Source organism: Tursiops truncatus, chromosome 15 (genome assembly GCF_011762595.2).
Source record: "Tursiops truncatus isolate mTurTru1 chromosome 15, mTurTru1.mat.Y, whole genome shotgun sequence".
Taxonomy (NCBI): domain Eukaryota; kingdom Metazoa; phylum Chordata; class Mammalia; order Artiodactyla; family Delphinidae; genus Tursiops; species Tursiops truncatus.
The window spans coordinates 74,656,421-74,682,689 of NC_047048.1; the positions used below are offsets into that span (position 1 = coordinate 74,656,421).

The 26,269-nt window shown below is 45.4% G+C and overlaps 1 protein-coding gene across 5 annotated transcripts in view; it reads right to left on the bottom strand.

The window, feature by feature from the left end:
• Positions 1-26,269, bottom strand: part of B4GALT5 (beta-1,4-galactosyltransferase 5) — a 145,508-nt gene that overhangs the window by 29,901 nt on the left and 89,338 nt on the right. For 4 of the 5 annotated variants that reach the window (XM_033840962.2, XM_073793093.1, XM_073793094.1 and 1 more), the window contains 6 exons: positions 24,446-24,559; positions 23,351-23,475; positions 22,245-22,361; positions 21,432-21,619; positions 20,576-20,698; positions 17,593-17,694 (listed from right to left, as the gene is read on the bottom strand). In XM_033840962.2, coding sequence (XP_033696853.1) covers positions 17,593-17,694; positions 20,576-20,698; positions 21,432-21,619; positions 22,245-22,361; positions 23,351-23,475; positions 24,446-24,559 — 769 coding nt within the window. Of the gene's footprint in view, positions 1-13,463; positions 16,643-17,592; positions 17,695-20,575; positions 20,699-21,431; positions 21,620-22,244; positions 22,362-23,350; positions 23,476-24,445; positions 24,560-26,269 lie in introns of those variants that run through there. The other variant, XM_019943812.3, reaches the window with a different exon arrangement.

Sequence of the window (26,269 nt, forward strand, 5' to 3'; positions counted from 1 at the left end):
GCAAGAGAAGAGAACCTGAGGCTGGAAAACTACACAGTGGCCATGGATGCTTCAGGTCCTACTAGAAAAGCTGGCTGCACCCAAAGAAAGGAGAGCGGACATGTGGAGATAAGGGGTGTGGATTCGGCCTGGGGCACTAGGGAGCCATGGAAGGTTTGGGAATTGAGGGCCCAACGGCTCTTTGCATGAGACTTGACGTAGTTAGGATCCTCCGCTTCGGAGCTTCAGCCCCTGCACCCAGCTTGGAGCCTGCCACATGGTGGGTGCCCAGGGAAATGGTTTTGAATGAATAAATGAAATAATGAGCGCATGGAACCCAGCCACTTGACAGCTGCCCTTATTCTGCCTTTCCCCACCCACACAGCACTACATACCTCGAGGGACTTAGATATAGCTCTAGAAAAGATTATAGTAGCTATAGGGCATCTATTATTGGGTTTTAGGAAGAGCCGAGAACTAAACAGGTCTAGTCATGCGTTTGTGGAGCTCACATTTCGGTGACACACCAGCAACAGGTAAACAAATAAATGTGCGTCTGACGTGATGTGCTCTGGAGTGGATGAAACAGGAGTGAGACAGAGTGATCAGGTGAGGGTCAGGCCGGCCTCTCTGAAGAGGTGGCTCTGAGGGGATAGTTGAAGGAACAGCCATGGGAGCAGCTGAGGGAAGGGCATGCCAGGCCGGGGGACCAGCAAGTGCAAATGTCCTGAGGTGGGAATGAGCTCAGTGAGAGGGAGTCGCGGCGAGGAGGCCCTAATGGCTGAGGAGGGAAAATGAAGGGACAGGAGGGCCTGCAGGGCCTGTGGAGCGAGGAGACAGGACTTCCCTCCGTACGCAGCGGGCGCCCTGGAGGGCTGTGAGCAGGGAACTGGCTTGGTCTCCTTCACCTTTTATATCCTCCTAGTCAAAGGGCTCCACCATTATCATCATCCCCATTTTACAGATGAGGAGACCGAGGCTCCAGAGTTTGCATGATTTACCTTAGGTCATATGGCCAATAAGAGGCAGAGCCAGGGCTCAACGCCCCCCTCCCCACTCCCCACCTCGTCTGTCTCTGGGGCCTGCAGGGCTGGAGGCGGATTGAAAGACACCTGCTGGACCCAACACAGGTCTCCTGAGTCACCAGGTTGGGCCCAGAGCTAATTTCTAGCAGCCAAGAGCTGCCCCGGGGAGGTGTCCCTCGCAGGGTCACTCCTTGGTGGCCTGCCCCAGTGGCTGTGAAGTGCATCCCTGCCCTTTTGATTCCCCGGCAGTTCCGGCTACACTACCTCAGCCCTCAGTGCGCGTGTTGTCCCGTGTGGAGTCCTGGCCCATTGCTGATACTGGGCCCAGGCCTGAGGGCAGAGGGCAGGACAGATAAATGCAGGCAGTGGGAAGCCCCTGTGGGCCCCACTAGGCCAGACTCCTGTGGATGAAGCAGAGGCCAAGCCTACCTCATCAGAAGCTCAGGGGCCCAGGTCCCACACAGATAACATGACCCAAGAAGAGGGAGACTCCTGTGGCAGAACTTGGCTTCTATAAGAGAAAGAGGGAAGGAAGAGAGAAGGGGAGGGAGTGAGGGAAGAAAGGAAGGAGAGAAGGAGGGAAGGGATGAAAGAAGGGATGGAGGGAGGAAGGAAGGATTCTAGTGCTATCATCTCATTTAATCCTCATAACAACCAATGATGATGATGTTACCCATTTTACTGATGAGAAAATTAAAACCCAAAGAGGAAAAGTTTTCTCTCAAAGTCCCAGAGCCAGGAAGGGGGAGAGCCAGCATCAAATCCAGGCCTTTCTCCTTCCAGAGCCCCTTTGACTGGGCCTGGTAGCCCCTCAGACTCTTAAGCTTTCATTTTCTTCCCCACAAAGTACAGCACTCTGGACTGAGCCTCCAGGGGCCAGCCAGGCCTGGCTGTGGACCTTGGAGCAGGGCAGGGTTGGTCAGTGCAGCAAGGTGGGCCTGGGGGAGCCTGGTGGCCTCCCTGGGGTTGTTGGCCATCATGCTGGAGGCCACTCTGTCCGTGGGGCCCAACCCACCCAGGAGGAGCTCATCTCAACATAGGAGTCATCTGGGGCCTGTGTGGCCCATTTTGGGGTGGGAGGCCCAGAAGTTGCCTGTAACTTGCCCAGGGTCACACCGGGGGAGAGCAGACACAGCCAGGGAACAGGGGGTACAGTGTCCTTTCTTCCTGCCCACTCAGGATAGTCTTCCAACAATTGCCTCTTTTGTGCAGCCTCAGTTTTCCCCACTCCCAGGACCTCATGTTAAAAAACATAAAATGCCTTCCCTTGACCCCATCACCTTACCATTAGCTCCCCTCCCTCCACTCCCCCACATACCTGGTGAGAGTCCACACTCCCTGGCCCACTTCCACACCCTACCCCCTCCTCAGTGTCCCCCAACCAGGCTTCCACCCTCTGTGCCACCAAATGGCTCTCAATGTCACAATCCTTGTTGCCAAGTCCAGTCGTGGCGTCCGTGCTCAGCAGTATCATTTCTCAGCAACATCATTTCTCAGCAATGTCCTCCCAGAGTCCTGTGTTTGGACCCCTGCCGGCGGCGCTCCTCTCCCTCCCTTGGTGACCTCACCCATTCTGCTGCCTGAAATAAACATGCGTGATGAATCTCACATTCCTATCAGCCTCCTGATCTCTCCTGGGCTCTGGACTGGAATATCGAATTGCCGACTTGAAACATCCTAAGAAGACATCTTGCGTTTCTCCAAACACTTATTCCTCCCCCATCCCCACCCCAAACCTCCAGTCTTTGCTCCTGGTGACACCACCCAGTGGCTCAGGCTCCAAAGGCATCACTATTTTTTTGTTTTTAATTGGGGTAGAGTTGCTTTACAATGCTGTGTTAGTTCCTGTTGTACAACGAACTGAATCAGCCATAGGTATACACATATCCCCTCCCTCTTGGACCTCCCTCCCACCCCACCCCCCAGGCATCACTCTTGATTCCTCTGTGCCCCTCACTGCTACCTCCAAAATGTGTCCTGAATCGTCCACTTCCGCTGCCACCACCTCGCTCCAAGCCACCGCCATCCTCACCTACAACCTCCTTGCTTGTTTCTCCGCTGCCACAGAGCTCCCTACAGCAGCCAGAGGGAACTTTATTTTTTAAATTGTTTTGGCCACGTCGCGCGGCTTGTGGGATCTTAGTTCCCCGACCTGGGCCCTCGGCAGTGAAAGCGCCGGGTCCTAACCACTGGACAGCCAGGGAGCTCCCAAGAGGGAACTTTTGGAAACGTAAATCCAAACATGTCACTCGCCTGCTGAAACCTTCCAGTAGCTCCTGGCTGCCCTTCCGCAATCACCAAAGTTCTCACCACGGCCCGCAAGGCCCCGTCTTTGCCTCCTCCTCTCCCCTTCAGCTGCTCTGGCTTCCTTCTACTTCTTCCAACAAGCCAAGTTCTCTCCTGCCTCAGGACGTTTGCACTTCCTCTTTCCCATTCCCCTGTCCTTGTCATAACTGCCCTTCTTTTAAACCTCAGCTGAACTGTCACCTTCCCAGGGGTCTCTTCCCCGACCATCCAATTGAAGGAGCCCCACCCTGTGTCCTGGTCATTCTCGACCCCATCTCCTTGTTTATTTCCTTCACAGTTCTAAGCACATCTGGAACTCATTTATTTGTTTACTTGTTTATTGTCCATCCACCCTTCCTCCCCAGAAAGTTGGTTCCACGAAGGCAGGGATTTATATCTGTCTTGTTCGCTGCTATAGACGGAAGCCAGGTACCCAGCACAGTGTGTAGCACAGGGTAGATGCTCAGTAAACATCTGTTGGATAGACGGGTGAATTCACACACAACCAGAAAAATGAACCTAAACTGCACATTTAATCTTGCCACTCTCCCACTCAAGAAGCTTCCTTGGCTCCCCACTGTCTACAGAGTAGACGGCAAACTCTTCTTTGTGACATTCAAAGCTTTCTGAACTGGTCCCACATTGGGTGCTCACTGCACCCCCAGAAGATAAATCATTCATCGTGGCCTGTTAGGAAGTGGATCGGTTAGGTGTCCGTCTCCCCACACCCTGCCCAGAGCCATCTGAGAGTGGGGTCTTGGCGGTCTTCATCTTGGTCTATTGGCATTTAGCCCTTTGTCAGCAGCATCAGAGACGTTTGATGAATAAATACAAGAATTAGTGAGCGAGTGAGAGAAAGTGGCCTCACTGTGACTTGGGGAGCCAGCAAGGGAGAAGGCTCAGATGCAGGAAGCTTCAGACTCAGAGAGCGGCACTTTCCAAATTTAGAATATGGGAGTAGTTTCACTGTTTCAGGTCACTGCTCCTGGTCAGGGTTTCAAAAGTATGCAGAGGTGGGGCTTTGTGGTAACAGGGAAATTTTGAAAACTACCAGCAATCAGCCCAGCAGTGTCTCTCAGGAAGGGATGATTTGTTTTTTTTTCTTTTTTTTTCCCCTAAATTATTTATTTTTGGTTGTTTTGAGTCTTCGTTGCTATGCGTGGGCTTTCTCTAGTTGTGGTGAGCAGGGGCTACTCTGTTGTGGTGCATGGGCTTCTCATTGCAGCGGCTTCTCTTGTTGCAGAGCACGGGCTCTAGGCGTGCAGGCTTCAGTAGTTGTGGCACGCGGGCTCAGTAGTTGTGGTGCACGGGCTTAGTTGGCCCGCAGTATGAGGGATCTTCCTGACCAGGGCTCGAACCTGCGTCCCCTGCATTGGCAGGCAGATTCTTAACCACTGCACCACCAGGGAAGTCCCAGGAAGGGATGATTTGAATGATAATTATCAGATCCTCCAATTCTAAGAGCTGTGCAGCATCAGATTCGTAAAAACACACTCTCATGTGATTTTGACCAAAACCATGAAGACCCACAGCCCTGGCAGTGAAGGTCGTTGGGACTTACGGTCTTGCTGGCATTCTTCTGGTCTTTGCACATCTCTCAGACCCTTTCAAATCTCTTGATTTGCAGGTGGGATGGGAGCAAAGCTGGGATGGAGGAGAAGCAGCTATGCGAAGCCACTGTGGCTTAGCAAACTGGTCTTATGGTGCGTGTGTATCTGGAGTGGCTTTGGAGGCACTGAAATTACGGGGAAGAGACAAAGGCACTTCCCACAGCCCTTGATGCCAGCCCTTGACACTACCACTGACCATGATAACACCCCAGGCCTGACGTGACAGATGCCAACGCTCCCTCCTAACCTGGCCCCAGGACCCCACGCTACAGTGGGGGGTGAGCTGTTCCTTTAACGATCATGATGGCTGATTAACGATTCATATTTACCATCACCTGTGAATTAGCTTCAAGGGAAACTTGTTAAGGGTAATTTATGCCACTTGTGAAATGAATTCTGCTCCCCATTCTGGCAGAAAACTTCCTTGGGAGGTTATGAGCTGTGCAGCTCAAGAGAGCACAGCTCTGCGACCTTCTCTCCCTCCCTACCACCTTGCCCTGCCCCCCTCAGCTGCCCACTACTACTGCATGTGGCACTGACAGGCGCTGTGTGATTAATCTCCGGGACAATGGTGGGTGGCTTGGTGAAGTAGCCAAATGGGAAAGAGGTCCCTGCTTTGCGGGGGGAAGGAATAGGGGAGAGGGAGATGTAAATCTTCTGCTCTTAATTCTAGAAAGAAGAGGGACTGGGAAAGATGCTCTATAGCTGGATTCCACTTCTACAGCTAGCTCCATAGCTAGAACTCCACAGCCTGGGGAAGTCATTTCACGTCTTGGGGGCTCCATTTCCTTAGCAGTGGTTCGGATTTTTGTAAGAAGGACAAATTGAAAAGCCAAGAAGCCTGGGTAGCTGGGTAGGCATCTCTCTCTCTCTCTCTCTCTCTCTCTCTCTCTCTCATATTCAACAAATATTTTAAGACCATCTACTGTCACACCCTACCCTGGATGGCAAGGAGACCTGAGATTCTTGCCCTCCAGAAGTTTACAATGTAGAGGGGGAAGAAAGATAATAAACCAGTGAACACATAAATGAACAAGCAGATTCATCTAGTGATGTGGAAAGAAAAATAACACACAACTGGGACAGTCGGCTGCTCCAAACTGGGTGTTTAGGGAAGACACCTGAAATTGATGGAGTGCTCCCAGCAGAGGGAAGAAAAAGAGAAAATCTTCCCCAAAGCTAACGTCTCCAGCGTCACCTTTAAATGCACTCCAATTCTTGACTTACTACCCTACCTAAGATATGCCAGATATACCTACAAAATTTAATCTTTTAAACTGAATTAATTAGCCATGAGGCTGGCAAAATTTTTCCTGTAAAGGGCTAGATAGTAAATATTTTAGACTCTAGGGGCCATACGTAGTCCCTGTCACAACTCAACCACTCGATTTTCCCGTTGTAACTTGAAGCAGCCGTAGACAATATGTAAACCAACGGGCATGACTGTGTGCCAATAAAACTTTATTTACCAGAGGCTGGCTGGCCAGAGTTTGCCAACCTTTGTCAATTTTTAGGCTAAAGGGTCTTCCCTGGTGGTCCAGTGGTTAAGACTCTGTGCTTCCAACACAAGGGGTGCAGGTTCAATCTCTGGTCAGGGAAGTGAGATCCCACACGCTGAGCGGCGTGCCCAAAAAAAGAAAAACAAAATTAGGCTAAAAATTAACAGAAATATGAATGGTGAAGGAAGATCACAGAACAAAAAGAAGTCCAGGAAAAATAAAGCTAACAATGTGTACTGGCCAGTTTATCAACATGTAACACGTAATAGCAATCCCGCAGAAGGAGATCAAACCGCCCAACAAGAATAGACAAACATGCTAAGCTCTGTCAACACAAAGGAAAAGGAAGTGACAGCGAAGAGTGACAGAAACACGGAAAAGCAAGCCAGATAGTGAAGAAAGGATGCACCACAGGAAGGATGTGCCGATTACAATATTAAACTGTCCATTCCTTGATCCTGGCCCACGGCTGGAGAGAGCTAACCAGAGATTCAGAGCAATGGGGGACATGGTGCTTTTGTCTGTCATTCTGTCTTTATGTCTGTCATTTTATGTCTGACAAACATTTATGTCTGTCATCTGAACAGACGATCAAAAACAGAACAGAGGCAAAAGTTTTTTTTAATTTACAAATTGATTCAACAAATATTTAATGAGGACCTACTATGTTAGGGGCTACCAAGACTTAAAGTGGGGAAAATGGCAGTTCTTATTGGATGGGGTTATTGAGATGCAGAATTTTATGATTATTTTTTTAATTTTAATTGTGGTAAAATATACATACTGTAAAAACTACCATCTTAACCATTTTCACATGTACAGTTCAGTATTGCCAAGTATATCCACACCGTTGCGCAACCACCTCCAAAACTTTTCATCTTGCAAAAATGAAATTCTATTACCACTGAACAGCAAAACTTCATTTCCCCCTCCCTTCAGTCCCTGGCAACCACCATTCTAGCTCTTGTCTCTATGATTTTGTCTACTCTAGGAAGCTCATATAAATGGAATCGTAGAGTATTTGTCTTTTTGTGAGTGGCTTATTTTACTTAGCATAATAGCCTCAAGGTTCATCCATTTTATAGCATGTGTCAGAATTTCTTTTCAAGGCTGAATAATATTCCATTATATGTACCACATTTTACTAATCCATTCCTCTGTTGATGGACACTTGGGTTGCTTCCACCTTTTGGCTATTGTGAACAACACTGCTATGAACATGGGAGTACAACTATCTCTCTGAGGCTTTCAATTCTTTTGGATATATACCCAGAAGTGGAATTGCTGGGTCATGTGGTAATTCTATTTTAAATTTTCAAAGAAAGACTGTTTTCCATACCATTTGCACCATTTTACATTCCCATCAACAGTGCACAAGGGACGCAATTTCTCCACATCCTTGTCAACACTTATTGGAGGCAAAACAATTTAGAACTGAAACCTTAGCTGTACCCTGTCACTCCCTAACATGATATATTGATAGATACTATGAAGTGGGTTTTGTTTGTGTTTGTCTTTCTTCCCAACTGGATTGGAGAATATGGACTCTGTTTTTCTCACTGCTCAATCCCCAGCACCCAGTCCAGGACTTGTATACAGCAGGACCTAAGGTATCATGTAGGTGCTCAAAAATTTCCTGAATGAACAAAAGAATGAACCATCTCAATTTGACATGGAAAAAATCAGATGAGATAAGATGAATGTAGAAAGAGCCAGACACACCCATCTCTGAATCCCACTCAGGAGCTTGGGGCCTTAAGTGAAGTCACATTTCTCCAGTCCTGATTTCTCTTTTGCAAAAGGGAGGTCACAATACTTTCCATATGATGTCATTGTGAAGGGTAAGTGCAAAGACATGTGAGTTACTTAGCACAATGCTTGACGCATAATAGGTGGTCAGCCAACGGAGCGTCCTTCATCATGGCAGCTTCACCATGAAGCGCGGTATATAAATCTAAGGTGTTCTTACTATTAGCAAATCCTAATTCTTAAGACCAACTTACCCACAGGAGAAGTAACTTGGAGCCAAGATTTCTAGCTGGTGACAAGACCACAGACATATCTGTCAAAAGAAAAATTGTAATGGAATGAAATACAAAATAATACAACAAAATAGAAAGATGCCATCAGATTTGTTGGCCTATCATTTAGGGATTTTTCTTTTTTCATAGTATTTTTGTTGTGAATCCACTGACTAATAAAAACATAGTTGCAGGGCTTCCCTGGTGGCACAGTGGTTGGGAGTCCGCCTGCCGATGCAGGGGACGCCGGTTCGTGCCCCGGTCTGGGAAGATCCCACATGCCGCGGAGCGGCTGGGCCCATGAGACATGGCCGCTGGGCCTGCGCGTCCGGAGCCTGTGCTCCGCAACAGGAGAGGCCACAACAGTGAGAGGCCCGCGTACCGCAAAAAAAAACCAAAAAACAAAAAAACCCCATAGTTTTAGGATGATGAGTTGGTCACAGCTAGAGGGAATGGTTCATGTTTTCTCCGAGCAAAAGGATTTGGTAATTCTGGAGATTAGAATTAATACTGTAAAGATACTAAGACTTCCCAAATTAATACTTCAATGTCATGTCAATCATAATCCTATATCGATTTTTTAATAGAACTTGACAAAATGAATCTAAATTTCACTGGATTAAGAAAATACATAAAAATAGCCAAGAAATTTTTAATAATTAACAATCATGAGGTTATATGGATATGTTCACTCTAACAATTCAAAGAGCTATTCACTTATGATTTATGGATTCTTCCGTATGTAAACTCCACTTCTAGGAAAGCTTACATTTAAAAGTTCGAGGAGTATATGGAAGATGAGAGATACTTGTCTTTTGAAAATATACTATAGGGATAAATATGAACTATGTAAAGCAGAATGAGACAAAGAACTTGGTGGAATGCAAGAATCTTGCTAAAGGGGACTTCTCTGGTGGTGCAGTGGTTAAGACTCCAAGCTCCCAATGCAGGGGGCCCGGGTTCGATTCCTGGTCAGGGAATTAGATCCCACATGCATGCCGCAGCTAAGAGTTTGCATGCCACAACTAAGGAGCCAGTGAGCTGCAACTAAGGAGCCCATGAGCCGCAACTAAGGAGCCTGCCTGCTGCAAATAAGACCCGGTGCAACCAAATTAATTAACTAAAAAAAAAAAAGAATCTTGTTAAAGAATTTAATGTATGAGACATGGTATTTCAAAAACAATGAGGAAATTACATATTATGATAAACAATATTGGGACAATTAGCAGTCCATTCAGAAAAAAAATTTGGACCCTCCCCCCACCTCATCTCATACACAAAATCAATTACAGGGGATTAAAGATATAAAGGGCATGGTCATTCATAGATGGTAGAAGGGTTAATTCAGACTTCCTTTTTGTAGGACAAATTGGTGTATTCCCTCAACATTTAAAATGTGCAAATTCTTCGCCCCAGTAATTCCACTTTTTGGACTCTCTCAAGTTGACCTGCTTACATATATGCACCCGAATTTATGGGGAGCTGTGTTCACTGTGGTGCATATCATGTGATAGTGGAAAATTGGAAACAGCCTCCATGTCCCTCAGGAGTAGAATAGGTAAATAAATTACATCCATCCATACTACATGTGACCATTCACAGGAATAATATAGGTTTGCTCATTCATTCATTCAACAAATATTCATTGAGCACCTACTATGTGCCAGGACTGGTTCTTGGCACTGGGGATAGAGCAGGGAATAAAACAGTCTCTACCTTTATGGGGATTACATTTGGGTGGGGCCAACAGTCAGTGAACAAAGAACGAATAACCATATAGCAGGATTCAGAGTAAGAGATCTTGTGAAGCAAAAGAAAGGTGAATGAGGGCTGACGCACAGTAGACTGGGTGCCCATGGAATGCTTCCCGGAGGGAGTGACATTTGAACTCTGAGACAGCTCTTCATTCACAGAGAAGAGGTCACCAAGAAATAGTAATATACAAAGCCAAAAGTAATACAATTTAAGTTTCTTTTAAAGTATACATGTCTTAAGCGAGAGAGAGGCATGGACATATATACACTGCCAAACGTAAGGTAGATAGCTAGTGGGAAGCAGCCACATAGCACAGGGAGATCAGCTCGGTGCTTTGTGACCACCTAGAGGGGTGGGATAGGGAGAGTGGGAGGGAGGGAGACACAAGAGGGAAGAGATATGGGAACATATGTATATGTATAACTGATTCACTTTGTTATAAAGCAGAAACTAACACACCATTGTAAAGCAATTATACTCCAATAAAGAAAAAAAAAGTGTACGTCTTTATCTCCCTATACATGCACGTAGGCATATAGGTACATACAGACACCAGCTAAACTGCTAAAATTAAAGGGAGAATTGAAACATTTTTTTCAGCAAGCATGTGCTCATGTATTACTTTTATAATAAAAATATTTGTGAGTTGTGTTTGTGAACAAAAGCTAGTAAGAGCACATATGCAGAAAAAGAAGTTGCATCACAAGTAGCCTAGGGGTTAAGAGCATTTACCTTGGGGTAAAAATGACCTGGTGTTGAAATCCTGGCTGGCCCCATCGGCTAGTTTTGTCACCTCAGGCAAGTGGTGGCTTGGTGGCTGCCGTTCCCCACCTCTAGCGCAATGGTTCCCAATTGGGGATTTTGCTCTCCCCAGGGTCACATGGTAATGCCTGGTGACATTTTTGGTTGTTACAACTGGGAGGAGGGAGTGCTATGCTACCAGCATCTAAAGGGTAGAGGCCAAGGGTGCAGCTAAATAGCCTACATTGCAGAGAGGATGCCAACCCTCCCCTCTCCATCCCGTACAAAGAATTATCTGCCCCCAAGTGTCAAGAGGCGAGACTGAGAAACCCCACTTTAGAGAAAGGGGCAGAGTCTACCTTGCAGGGCTGAGGATTAAGAGTGCACAATGCACTTAATTAGCACAGCACCTGACCCAGAAGCAGCACTCAATAAATGGAAACTACTATTTTTATCACTGGACTTCCCCCAAATTAAAAAAATTTTTGAGTGGGGAGGAAGTGGTAGAACCAGAAATCAATTCGGCCAAATTCCGATTCTCGTGACTTACTAGAAGGGATCCTGGATCTTTTAACAGCAACATGGGTCTTCACGGGCTGTTTGCCAGTTAGAGATGGCATAGGAAGGGCTCCTAATGCCTCCTGGTGTTTGCTTTGATCTCACCCTCTGCTACTAGTTCGGGAGCATTCCTGATGGAGTATTCCTTGTCTCACGTATATTCAGCTATCTTTCTCTGGTGGGCATCTCCCTGGGGTTCAAAAACACACTGAAGTTTCTCTTGTTGGAAAGCCAAAATCAAAACCTGCCCTGAGCCTCGCACACTTCCTCCAGGTACCAGCCTTCTTTTTTCATCCCTTTATAGGAAATTCAAGAAACGCCTGCACTCGCTGCTACTCCACCCCCTCCTTTCTTGGTCTTCTCCAGTGTGGTTCCCCTTGCACCTCCACTTCAGCAGAATGGCTCTAGCCTCGACCAATGTCCTCCCCGCTGCTAATCCTTCATTTTCATGCCTCATCTTGCATCACTTCTTTGCTGCATTCAGTGCTATTGACCACCCCCTTGAACATGTCTCCTCCCTTGACCTTCCTGTCCTATCCACTCCTGTCTTCCTCCTATCGCTCTTCCTGTCTGCCCCACTGGCTAATCCTCTTCTTCCCAACTGTTATTAATGGAGATCTTAGAGTCTTGGGTCAAGACCACCTTCTGTTCTCCCTCTATGCGTCCTGTTCTACTCCGTCCCTAAACAATCTCATCCACTCCTAGATTTTCACTAATCTCCTACCCCAGAGACTCACAAATCCATCTGTGGTCCCGACTATTCCTTTGAGTCCCCGAGCCAGCATACGCAGAACGGCCTGTTTGCTGTTTCGGCTTGGTTGTCTCAAAACCCCCTGAACTCAGCACACTCATGACTGATCTCATGACCTTCCCCGTGAACCTGGTCCAATGCCATCCAGTGCCCTCATCTCATGAAAATGGCCTTGCCATCCATACAAGTGGCAAAGCCAGCTTAGTGGATTCCTCCATCCCAACAGCAATCCATGTCCAGGTCTTGTGAGTATTACGTCAGCATCCCTCCATCTCCTCTCCTCCGTCCTGCACACCACGCCCCACCATGACCGCATTCACCTACCTGGTCCTCCTACTTCTTTCTCTACAATCCGCCATTCTCCCTGCAGCCAGAGGCCTCTGTTCAAATTACTCTCAACTCACATCACACACAGCCCTACCTACTGGAAGCGCTTGAATCCACTGCTCTAAACATAAAACCTGAAAGCTTTACCTTGGCTCACAGGGCCCTGCACTGCATGGTCCAGCCCCGTCCACCTCCCCAGTCTAACACTGCCCGCTGTGCCCCTTTGCCCTTTCTGCTCCCGCCTTACCGGCCTTCTGTTCTTGCAGCTCCCAGGGTACCCTGTTCATCTCCCCTCAGCTCACCCACCGCACCTCAGGGACGCCTTCCCTACCGTGCACTCATGGTCCGGAGTTTCCTCCTTTATAGCACTTACCGTGGTTTTAGTTAAATCATGCCCTCCACCTGGGAGTGCAGGAGGAGAAAAGGATAGTAAACTTTACGAAGCCACTGACCCTTTATTATTTTGTTGAGCATTATATCCCTAGCACCTGGGCACAGAACTTTCCACGCAATAAATATTAGTGAGTGGTAAACATTCAACAAAAAGAAGCTACGATTATACTCCACGCAGTATCAGGCAGACGGCAAACTGTGGACTGGCCCCAGAGGACCTCCTGGAGGCAAACTCCATCGACCCTCACCCCACCCCTTGCCCAGGTGTCTTATTCGACTTGATGGGCATCGCCTGGGCCAGTTCTTGAACGAAAACCCAAGTGTGGGCGGATGCCTGGTAGCACAGTGGGGTTCGATGCTTTGGCTACATGGGCAGCGTTTTTCACTCAAGTGGTCTGACTGCAGGGCTCGGGCTGGCAGTACTTCTCTCAGGACTACCTGGAGCTCAGCCCGGCAAAGTGGAAGCCAAGGCTCTAAGAAGTCAAACTGTCCCAGACAAAGACAGACAACCACCAAGGTTTGGTTCTTGAATATGTATTTTTTACTGAAAAAATCATTCATAAATTAACATACAAAAATGTACAAACACATGAGTAAATAATGTAATGACAAAGGACTATTTTCTGTGAAAAGTGTTTTTTAAAACATCTTTAGATTTCAGTGCAAAAATGTACCCCTGGCACCTCTTAAAACATAAGAGCAAGCTCAAAAAACTTGTAGTGATGGAAGTAAGCGAGCTACGTTCAATGTAATGGTCATTGGTGAGTGGATACAATCAGTACGTGTGCTGCTGCTTAGCTCTTAACGTCTGTGGTAGAGAGGCTCTCACAAGAGGCCCTGTAATGTCAGAATGAATAGTTTTGCTGATAACCCCCCCCAAAACAAAACAGCGTGAAAGGAAAACTTCTTCCTATATGCAGCAATCAAAAGACAAGACTGATTTAAGGGGTCATTCGTTGGTAGCCTTAAAGAATTTTAGCTGTCAAAATATATGCAAGGTCACATTTGGTTCTTATTGTTCTTTTTTTCTTAACGTGAGAATTTCACACTATTAACAGCACACAGGCCTGGCTGTGTTTTTAACTTTTACCTTTCCCCACACGATACTCAGCTTGGTGGATAAATGACTTACAGTGCACAGCAAGAGATTTCACATGAATAAAACAAACTCACACATGACTGCAAGATGATTTAAATGACCCTACTTTGAGCAGTGGAAAGAGACTTTTCCTTTTGTCCTCAAATCAGCATTTTCTTTTTCAAATCAGGTGTTAGCCTTTTGCCAACATTTTGTTCTTGATGGTAAATGTGTTAATGAAAGGCTTCAAACAATATCATTTTACAATGCTGCCGAGTGTACACGAGCCATTCTTGACCAAGAATCAGTCTGTCCTGGCAAATTCTTCCAAATGACATCATCATTTTGTCACACTGAAAGCAGCTCACAGCCCTCAGAGAGAAGAGGCCAGGCTAGCCCAGAGGCCTGGGGGTGCTCAAAGGAAGGGGGGAAAGAAATCTTTATTGCTATTTGCACCATACATCAAAGGAAAGCCAAAAGAACGTCTGTGTGTCATGTTCCTCGTGAAGGTCTTTTAAAGCAAGAAATGCTCAAAAAAAAAACAAAAAAAAAACTCTTTTAAAACATTATGATACAACTTACCAGCGTGTTCAAGGGCAGGAGTCTGCTCTCTCATATGAGCTGGTAAGAGCTTTGCAATGCAGTTTATTTTCTAAATAGCATTCTCCTCTTTGAAGGAACAAAAACACAACAAAAAAAACAAGGCCTGGCCAATCACTCCCACAGCGTGTGGGGATCATACGTCCATGGAACCAACACATGCAATGGAATAAACCCCCAACCCATGTGTATATAAACAAATACAGCCTCTACACACACCCATGTAAACCATGAAAATTAAGGAAGTTGAAGGCAAACAAGGCAATTAAAAAAAAACATGAAGTACTCTTCAGAAAGTACTCCTAATAATGATATATAAATATGCTTTATGGAAAAGGAGGGGAAAAACCTGGCATTTTTCAGAATTCTGCAGAAGCCAAAGGGGACTATGAGGTGAGGGATTCGGCTCAGGCGAAAACACAAAGGCACAACTTCAAATGTGATTGAGAATCTGACTTCAGAAAGCACATGGGGGTGTGAATGGAGCACTTGGGCTCCTGCGGCCGCCGTCCGGCAGCTTTGTTAGTCTAATCCCAAAGCTTGGATTTGGTCTAACCTGGATCCCAGCTGACCCATAGCACACGAGTGTCACCTGCTCCCTGGCTGAATTCTTCATAATTCAGTTGCTCATCATTCGATGTCCTAGTTAATAGTGTTAACGACAAAGCTTTCCAGAAACCAAAATGGGAAATATTCAAAGGAATCGCTGAAGCTGGTTGGTAATTTAGGCACAGACTTCAGAAACTGTGGCCAAGTTCCATAAGAGCAAGCGAAAGAAGGAGAGAGAGAGAGAAAGAGAGAGAGAGAGACGGAAGTAGGGAAAAACAACACCCACACTCTCTCTTTACGATGATGGAAGGACAAGACAGGAAGTCCAGAGATCCAGGGGTGTGCGCACAGTGGGCCCACCTGACGGGTTTGCTTCAAGCGGGAGAGCAGTGTTCTAACACAGCAGCTTCGTGTTCAGCACAAGACTGGGATGAGAGTGGACGTGCCCAGCAGGGCAGAGACTCCAGAGCCAAAGTCGGGAGCAAGACTTTTGGAAAAGGGGACAGGGGTGGGGGCACAAGAAGTTAGCTACCGGTGATAAAGATTGGACTGTTTTGCTCTCCTGTGACATGCCCTATAACCACTCCCTTCCAGAGTGACAGCAATTTGGGAGACGATGTTATTCCACTTGAGCTGAGTTCCTGCATCTGCCAAACAAATACGGGATCTAATTTATAAACCCTCGGTTTGAATTGGAGCCAGCTAGAAAATTAAATTTAAAAAAGGCATTTTACATGGCTTATTTACAATTATACTTCTTCAAGAAGTGATTGTTATATGTCTATTTATCTTCCCCAATCCCTCCCCCACTCCCCCCTCATCCCCACCCAAAGCAGGTAATTTTTTTTTTTTTTTAATGAAACCAAAGAGAACACCAGAGATGTAGAAGAATGGTTGTGTGGAGTTGCCTTTGCTCTTCCTAAAACACAGCTGCCCTGTGGTGGGTCTGCCTCTTTGCTCTGAAGGGCAAGAAGCTCCCAAGGCCATTCGTGGCGGGATGGTGGCGGATCACAGTTCCGGTTCTGCAGATTGTGGAGGAGATGGGACGTCAGGGCAGAAGATGAGGGAGAAGAGCAGCAGGACAGACGTCTGTCTTGTGAAAAGAGCAAGTCAGTTCCCGGCTGACTCCCTCAAGTCCAGTGGGTCCAAACGGTGAAGGCGTTATGTGCGTGTGCTCTGTTCACATTTTTTCCTTGAACCCTGTGATCCCTCATGGATCCACACTGGATTTCTGTTTTCTTCCTCTGCGGAGCCCCGAGACATGGCGTCAGGCTGCTTTCTTGGGGGCGGTGGGTGAAGCAAACATATATTCTCCCCTCGTCTCAGTACTCGGTCACCTGAGCCAGCTCGGGTGTCAAATTGACAGTAATGTTTTTATACAAGGCGTCATATGTGATGTTTGCAAAGTAGTTCAAGTTGTTGAGGCCGTCCAGCCCTTGCCGTTCTTTGGACTTCCTCAGCAACGCATACCTGTTAAGCAGAGAACAGAGGGGTGGCTCTGAGCGAGGGTCCAAGCTCCTCACGACACGGACGGGGCAGGGCAGACCACAGGAGGCGGCACAACCCAAAACGATGTTCCTGCCCCACATGGCGGGTGACTGGCCGTTCAGCTCCTCCAGGCTACACGTCATCATTAGAATTAGAAACACGTCCTATTTCATGCGAGGTGTTTTACTTACAGCATTATTTCATTTAATGTGCCTGCCCCTTTGCAGATGAGGAAACCAAGGCTCTCAAGATTAACTGGTTTTCCCAAAACCACAGAGTGGGGAAGTGGGAGGTAAGCTGCTAAACACATGGGATGAGAAAGTTCAGTCTGTATTCAGTGCCTGCTTACTCCCATGAAAACAGAGTTCACGCAGCCAGATCGACTGTCTAGAGAATAGTGCTCCCCACTACTAACAAAAGACACAAAGAGCCACTCCTGAGGACGCAGAGACGTACTCCACCCACATGCCCCGCTCAGTCCGATCAGGAATTTCTTTATTGAACGTACAGAGGGTAATAAAGCAGCTGCAACCACGCAAACAGAAGCTGAGGGACACCCTTCCAGAACCAGAGCTTGCAGAGAGGGTGCCAAACTTTCTGTCATGTGACTGTGAGTTACACAGAAACCTTTACCGGAGTGGATTCTTTCCCAACTCCCTGAAGGCTACAGAGGAGACGACAAAGCTTAAGACACAGAATGAGTGATTTCCTTAAAAGATCTTACTGTCAAAAATTTTCACCAATGGTATGATTTTGCCCCCAAACGCCTGCCTCACACTTAAATTAAAATATATATAGGAACTCTAAAACAGCTGTCCGAACAAGACCCTGGAGAGGGGTGGGGAGCAAGACAGGGGCTGCAGTGCTCGGGGACACCTGGAAATGCGAAGTATACAGGATATTTGTACAAGGAATAAATAAACTGCACCAACCTTCCAAGAAACTGGACTTCTCCGCGGTGGTGATGAGGAATGGACTTGTACTTCCCCGCGTCACCTTCTGGCCGACTCACAGAATAGCCTGCATTCTGCACTCTGTCCAAGACAAAGAGGGTGGGCTTTTGGGTAAAATGATCAAGTCCCATAGGTGACCAAACCCATCCCGAGGCTGAAGGACCCCAAGCTGAACAACAGAACTTCTGCATCTAAATATTCATGTTGCTTCCCCTCTGGATAAGTTCACAGCTTTAGAAAAGAAGTCTACAATACAAAAACGTTTTGAAGAAGGAAAGAAATTTGAAATTCAAAAAGAAATTTGAAATTCAAAAAGAAATTCAAAATTCTTGAGGTGTGACACAGGGTCTCCGTGACAGGTACAACCACACTCCCTCTGGGCTGGCTTGTTTGGGTCCTATCAGAAACATGTTCTCCCCGGTGGGCACACCTGTCTTCCATGACCTACCACAGAGCAAGTCAGCAAAGTCAGAGTCACCGTGTGTCCCCCCTAGAGAGACCTTATGTCTCCGCCCACCTCCCCCATCACCAGGGGGATGAGCTAATTTATATGATGTCCTCCGATATAGATATAAAACTTCACAATTTATGAAAAGTCACCATGAGGGAAGAAGAATTTAGAGGAGGTGTTCAGGATATTTATTCTTAACATGATAAATATAAGATTTCCCAGGCTGGGTTTACTGGAAACTTGATAGGACTCCAAGAAATACGCAATACATGGGGTAGACTTTGGATATCTATGCGATATTTATGATCATTTTCATACTTCAACATCCTCCTCGACTCCAAATTATACTCTCATTTTGATATATAGTCAGCCCTCAGTCTCTGGGTGGGGGACTGGTTCCAGCACTGGGCCCACAGATATTAAAATCTGTGGATGCTCGAGTCCCTTATGTAACATGGCATAGTATTTGCCTATAATCCACTCACATCCTCCAGGATACCTTAAACCAAACCTAGCTAACTTATCACACCTAATACAATGCTATGAGAATAGGTGCCAGCATGTGGCAAATCCAAGGTTTGCGTTTTGAAACTTCCTGGAATTTTTTTTTTTAATATTTTCATTCCGTAGTTGGTTGAATCCTCAACTTCAGAACCCATGGGTACGGAGGGCCGACTGTGTGAAGATGTGTTCTCACTCTCACTTGATAAATATATATGAAATGCCTACTGTGTGTCTGGAATTGTGCGGGGCGCTGGGGAAAACCAGCTGTAGGTTCCTGCACTGAGGGGCTCCTTGCTGAGCTGAGGAAAGAGCAAGACGAGAGTTATGGCAGATATCCTGGGGGAGCTCAACTGGATTCAAAAACCAGTCAAACTTAGTTAAATGTCTGGAAAAGCTGTTCATCCTCACTAGGTTCCTAAGAAACCCAAGTTAAAAGGATGAGATGCCACTTCTACCTAACAGACTGAGAAAGAACTGTCTGGAGCTGCTTTGCCTAACAGCAGCCACAAGCCACATGGAGCTACTACAGAGCTGAAACACGGCACACGTTGAAAAGGTTGTTTACATCCAATGTTGCTGGTGGTGTAAGAAAATTTGTACGCTAATGTGCTGTTGGTCAGAATATTTTTGCAATCTTTTCTGGAGGAAAATGTGACAATAACTATCAAAATTTAAAAGTGCATTTACTTCTTGGGACTTCCCTGGTGGCGCAGTGGTTAAGAATCTGCCCGCCAATGCAGTGGACACGGGTTCAAGCCCTGGTCCGGGAAGATCCCCCATGCCGCGGAGCAACTAAGCCCGTGTGCCACAGCTACTGAGCCTGCGCTCTATAGCCTGCAAGCCACAAGTACTGAGCCCGCATGCCACAACTACTGAAGCCCGTGTGCCTAGAGCCCGTGCTCCACAACAAGAGAAGCCACCGCAGTGAGAAGTCCTCGCACTGCGTCAAAGAGTAGTTCCTGCTCACTGCAACTAGAGAAAGCCCACGCACAGCAACAAAGACCCAACACAGCCAAAAATAAATTAATTAATAAAAAAAAATTTTTTTTAAAAAGTGCATTTACTTCTTGACTCTGCAGTTCTGCAACTAGGAATTTAATCTAAAGATATATTTGCACATGTGAACAAAACATGTTCAAAATTAAACAATGTTCATCAACAAGAGAGGATTAAAATAAATTGTTGTCTATCTACATAAAGAAATACCATGCAATTGTTAAAAATAATGAAGTGGCTCTCTAACATGGTTGGAAGGGGAGAAGGGATGTGTCTGGGTTGTTTATGTATGAATAGAAAGAAGTCTATAGAAAGAAACAGCTTGTTCAAATGGCTACTTCCTGGGAAGGAAACAGGGTAACAATGGGGATTAAGACTTATACTCCCTGGCTTAGACACATCTGTATCATCTGAATTTTTACCCGAAAATATTATTTTGTATTAACAACCAACACACCCTTTCTTTTTTCAAAGCTGAGATAGAAAGTGGATACAAGGTAGAAATTCTTTTGGTTATTTGTTCCTTATTAGGTTACTGTTTACTTACTCTGTAAAAATACTACTTTACACTGATCACACACAGGATTGTTCATACAAACTTACATAATACAAGCCTTATCTGATGGCATGGACAAATCTGTGTACACATAACAAACATCTGACCTCTGGTTTGCGGAGGTTTCAGTAAAATGTGCTGTGAGTGTAAAGTACACACCAGATTTCTATGATTTAGTCAGAAAAAGATGAATGTAAAATATCTCATTAATAGTTTATATTGATTACATGTTGAAAGGGTATTATTTTGGATATACTATGATAAATATAATTTAAAAAATATTTTTATTAATATAATAAATTAATTTCACCTTTTTCTTTTTTAACCTTTTTAAATGTAGCTACTAGAACACTGAAATTTACATCCATGGCTTAGTACATCATATTCCTATTAGACAGTGATAGTCTGGAGAGTCTAAGGTAGCATTTCTAGAAGACATCAGAAGAAGGTAGTACCTGTTCCACAGGTCGTCATCTTCTCCACCCCAACCCCAGAAAGCATTAGGAAAGCCATTGATTTTCCGAAACTGTTCCACTGTTAAGCCGCTCACTCCACCAAAGAACTCAGTATAAGGAAGCCTAAAAGGAGATGTATGGTATCAATCATCTGTGCATTAAAGGGTGATTTTTTTCTCCTAGAACAGGCCATCTCACTGGAGAACTAAGTCTTAAGTAAAACAATACTCTCTGTGCTACTGCCCTGAACCACCTGAAACTGTTTCCTCAGGACAAGACGCATCAATCTGAGTAGCTAATTGAACTTTTTCCTAATTGATTATTTTAATAACAGCTTTATTGACGCAGAATTGACATACCGTATAATTCACCCATTAAAAGTGTATAATTCAATGGTTTTTAGTATATTCATGGAGCTGTGCAACCATGGCCACCAACAATTTTAATTAATTTCATCACCCTCCTGAAAGAAGCCTTGTACCCACCATCAACAGTCACTCATTTCCCCCTATTCCCCTCAACCCTATGCAACCACTATTCTCCTTTCTGTCTCTACAGATTTGCCTATTCTGGACATTTCATATAAATGGAATCATATAACATGCAGTCTTTAGTAGTTAGCTTCTTTCACTGAGCATAATGTTTTCTAGGTTCGTCATGTTGTCACATATATCAGTACTTCATTCCTTCTTATTGCCAAATAGCATTCCATTGTATGGATGCATATACTACATTTTGTTTATCCATTCATCAGTTGATTGCCATTCAGGTTGGAGCTAATTGGATTTTGGCATCTTTGCATCTCTCACCATCCTTTTAGATTTAACCTCTTTAATTAAGGGGAAATGATACTCACAGATACATATACTTATCCAGTTTAGTTGCAAAGTGCCTTGGCATCTGTCCACATCCATAATAGTTACGATCGCTTTCTGGTATATGATCCACATCATGAAAGATAAGACAGTCCCAGTCCAAGTCCTTCATTGCTTCTTGAAAACCCACATTAAAAAGCATGGCTCGATTAAAGGGCTGGGTGCCAACCTAAAAGAAGCAGACCTTTATTTTTAAAAGGACTCTTGAAGCACAATCTTTGCTGCCTCAGTCCTGCCTAAGGGAGAGCTTATTGAGAGATCCTGGGCCAGAAGGGAGGTGGGTCCTGCCCAGCTCATCACTGACTCACAATCACTTGACCTCTGGCCTTGACTTCCTCGGAAATAAAAAGGGGTGATAAAGATAAACCCAAGCTCCTCTCTCCCAAGGCTGTTGTAAAGGCAGACGGTCAGCCATGTAACAGCATTTAGAAGGGTACCCAGCCCCATATACGGAAGGAATAACAACACTGCCATTTCGACCTGTGGCTCCTTATCTTAAGGGGAATTTCCTGGGTCTGGGGCCTAAAGACAACACTTAAAGCAGCTCTAGCAAAAGCAGCCCACAAGAGGCCTTTGTTCAGGGTAAACAAGTTCCAGGCTGCACTCAAATCTGCTGATATTGAGCAACATCTCAAACCAGAAGCAGGACTGCTCTCTGCTCCCCTTCCTGCCGCAGGGCGACTCAGTCGACTGTGAGCTTTCAGTTTTACTGGATCTTTACACCAAGGATGCATTAGCTTGAAGCTCTCTAAACTGCTGTCTCAGAAGAGAAAGAAGAGAGAAGGACCACTTACTTGCTCCACCACATAAAATGCAAACTGTAGGCGCTGGCGTTGGAGCATGGGAATCAGGTGTCGGAGCAGGACCGGGAGGTGCTCATGGCGGTTCCGGAAGGGGATAAGGATTGCCACCTGCAATGGGTCACAGCAAAAGAGGCCGCCCTGTTGGTCCCCTCATCTGTTGCTTTGCAGCAGGGCACTTCTGCAGAATCGGGGACCAGCTCTTGGGGAGTTCTGGGAGCTGTCTTATCCTCAGCTTCTCTAAATGAAGACCTATGGTGGCAAGTCGACCCTTGGAAGTAAGTGGACCTCGTTCTTACATGTGCCATACCATGTACACAGTGGGCCTGCAAATGAATTCGAGACCACAACCCAGAGAAAGACATACATTCATATTCACTGTGACCCAGTACACAAATATAGAGACATACAACTAAAACACGCTTCACAGAACAGTACTTCCCCTTAAAACATGCAATGCACTTTTATATATATACATAAATTTTTTTAAATGCTGCTCATTAAATTGATTTTACAACCCAGTGATGGGCTGGAAACACTGATCTGTTCCAGACGTGCTTTGATCACTGCTGCACCACAGCATCTCATAGGGCTGGCACAGAACAGGCACTTTACTAAATACTTGTTGAAAGAATGGACTTAAGCCAGTGCCATAAGCTTGATCCACACTACCGATGTCTCCTGATTAGAGTCACGCAGAAAAAAACTAAACAATTCTCAGTGTCAGGCTAGATAACTCCACTTTTTATTCCACTAGACTCACGGCAACAATGCCAAATAAGGCATGAAGCACTGAATTTGTGAAGATGGCTTCTGCAAATGTGTCACAAGAGACCTACCACCCCCTACCCCCTGCTTAGCCAATATTCCTGTAAGGAAGAAAAAGGGTCCTGGCTCAGTCATCAGAACAATGTGAATTTCTGTGGCTACAGAAGAGTCCTCAGGGAAATCCATTCCTCCAGTATGTTCCCATCAAATGCAAATATTTTGCATTAAGTAGTAAGTAGGGTGCAAATTACAAAAGGTCAGAGTGAAACCCATGGTGATTCAGATGATGGCAGGTAGGCTTCCAGCACTTGGGGTCTGACCTCACCCCCTACCTTCCATCGAGGAATGCAATCCGATGGCTTCCAGTGACCTCCGAGCTTGATGGTTGGGTCTTTAGAGAAGAGTTCATGGATGGCATCCATTCCAATTTCACTCATGTTTATGGCTATGGGGCCCTCTGAACAGAGGAGGGAAAAAAATAATAATTAAGAGGCCAGAAAATGGTATTCTTATTCCTATGTTCAGGGTTGTAATCTCTGGAGCAGTTCAGTGCTTTTTCAGTGGGTGGTGTTTTTAACAGGGATGGGGGTCCCTTCCTCTGCTTTCCAACTCATTGCATTTCAGCAAATCACTATTACTATTACTGTGTAAAGCAGCAAATCAAGAAATTGAGCCTTTGAGTTCTGCTTCTGCCAAGGGTGTACAGCAGCTAAACTTCTGAAAATGGAAGGAGGAAAGTAGCTGAGCTTGGCACCGTCGCTGTGTGCTCCTGAGGCATGTATAGACACACTATCCCAATTCATTGATCAGTGACCCCGACTGGTCACGTCCAAACTCAGAACTCTCATCGTCTCGGACTCAAGTCCAGAAGAGGACTGTCCAAGAAGCCCCAAAGTACAGAAAAGGTGTAACAGTACATTGTCATTGTTTCAGATTATACATGAGATTCTAAGAAGGAAAGGAAAGGAAAGGGGAAGAGGAAGGGGAGAGGAAGAAGAAAAAGGAAGAGAAAGAAAAGATCCAAGAATTTCCTAAACTAGCACTTTGTTAAGAAAATAACTTCCCTCATAGCGAGCAAGTCATATAATCAGTGTGAGATTTATACTAAAAGACAAAGCTGGTTGCCTACACTTTCTCTAGGACATCTTAACAGACCCCGAGTTACAAAGGAGGGGGGCATGTGTAAAGCAGAGAGTGAAAAATGTGGTAGAAAATGGCACCAGGAACACAGGCCACCCTACAGAAGTGCTGAAGAGGAGCCAGGGCACAAGTAACTTTCAGAATCCCCGTTCCCAACATCCGGGAGGCGTTTACAATCTCTGTGTAAGTAGACATCGACAGCTCAAGAACACTCTCCCTTTTAGTTTACTCAAATAAGAAGGCATCAGTTTTAAAAGCAGAGGAAGATAAGCAAGAGCTCTACTCACTCATGGAAGGGAGCCTTTCGGGGCAGGTATGGTTTGCAAAGTAGGTGAAGTCTTCAGGAAGAAAAGTTGTGGTTTGTAGGAAGGTTTCGCTGTGGTTCAAGTCAAGAGGATAATCTAGAGAGGTAAGAAAAAAAGGCAACTCAGACTGGTACATGTCATCACTCCTACAACTCTTCGATGCCTACCAAAGGAGTATTTTTCTTAGATATCATCTTTTGGGGAGGCAGGCCGCTGGCCTAGCTCTTCAGCTAAAATCTGAACCTGTCAATAAAAATGTTAACCAGATGATACTAGTTTACCAGTGTTTCTATATTCTTACTGTTGTTATAGCTTTATATGCAGGCAGTTCACAGTCAAATAACCTTACAACGTAATTAAAAAAAAAAAACACAGGGCCCCGTCGCATGTCTTTCTCTAAAGGAGCCGCTCTCACTTCCTCACCTACTACCTCAGCATTTATCTCCGTCAGCCTGCACACCCAACCTCGATGCTTCGGTTTTAGGTCCATCTGTTGACTTCTCACTGCGGGAGCTGAAGACTGCGCTCCCTCCCTCCCCTGCCCCCGCCACACACATACGCTTTCCATCCTCCAGTCTCCCTCCAGTCAAATATGATAATCGTGGTTAGGACAACCTTCAGTATTTATATTATGATGATCGCTGTAGCTGAGAAATGTGGAAAGTTACGATTACTTTTCCTTTCCTGCATAATTATTTTTTCCTGGAGCGACTGTCTTGTTTTCCTGTTTGCTTAGTTTTATGTGAAATGATGACAACTTGACGTCATGCCCTTTGCCACTTCATTTCCCCTGAAGACACAGGCATCAGGTCTTCCCTCAATTTCCTCTTCCTTAAGAAGGTCCAGCACCTCCCGATCCACTCCAGTTTGGACAGGCTTTCCTGTGAGCCTGATGTGCACATGCTACTCTGGGATCTCCCTTCCTCAGTGTCCTGGGGAGTCCCTTCATCTTCCTATAGTATCGAACCTCAGTTTTCCTAAGTTCAGCTTCTCCCTTGTTCTCACTTGGTAGAGCACATTCTTCCAGTGGCTTCCTAAGAAGGGGGAAAGGGCAGTGATTTTGCAACCCTGTATAGCTGATTATTTTCATTCTTCCTCACTTGATACACGGTTGGTTGGTTTTATAGAATTCAAGGCTGGAAATAATTGTAAAGGTGCTTTCCCACTGCCTTCTAGATTCCCCTGTGCCTGTTAAGTCCGAAGCCATTCCCATTCTTTATCTTTGTAAAAGGTGAAGTAATTTCTTTCTGGAAGTGTGAAGAACTTTCTCTTCAGGAAATTTCATACTGGTGTGCCTAGCCCACCGTGTTGACCTTTTGGTGGGCTTTTAAAGTTTGGAAATTCATTTTCTGTTCTAAAATTTTGGGGTGAGGAGGAGGTATTACTGTGATGATGATTTCCTCCCCTCTGTATTGTGCTATCTTTCTGCAGAACAGAAAGTAGGACTCAGATGTTGGACTTCCTGGCCCTACAATTTTCCCATCTTTTCTAACTGACTTTCCATCTTGCTATTCTTCTGCTCTACCTTGAGAGATTTCCTCAAGTTTACCCAGTCCTTCTTCTAATTATCATTTTCTGCTGTTAGAGTTTTTATTTCAAAGTGTCCCTTTAATTTTCTGAATGTTCATTTTTTTTTCAATGTCTTGTTCCATGTTTGCAATCCTTTTCCTCTGACCCTTGAGAACATATGTGATAGTTAAGTTTTTTCCTCCCAGTATATTCTGTTTCTTTCAATTTGCTGCTTCTTATTTGTTTTGGTCTCTAGCACAGTGATCCCTGGCCATCTGCTAATATTTAGGAGTGGGG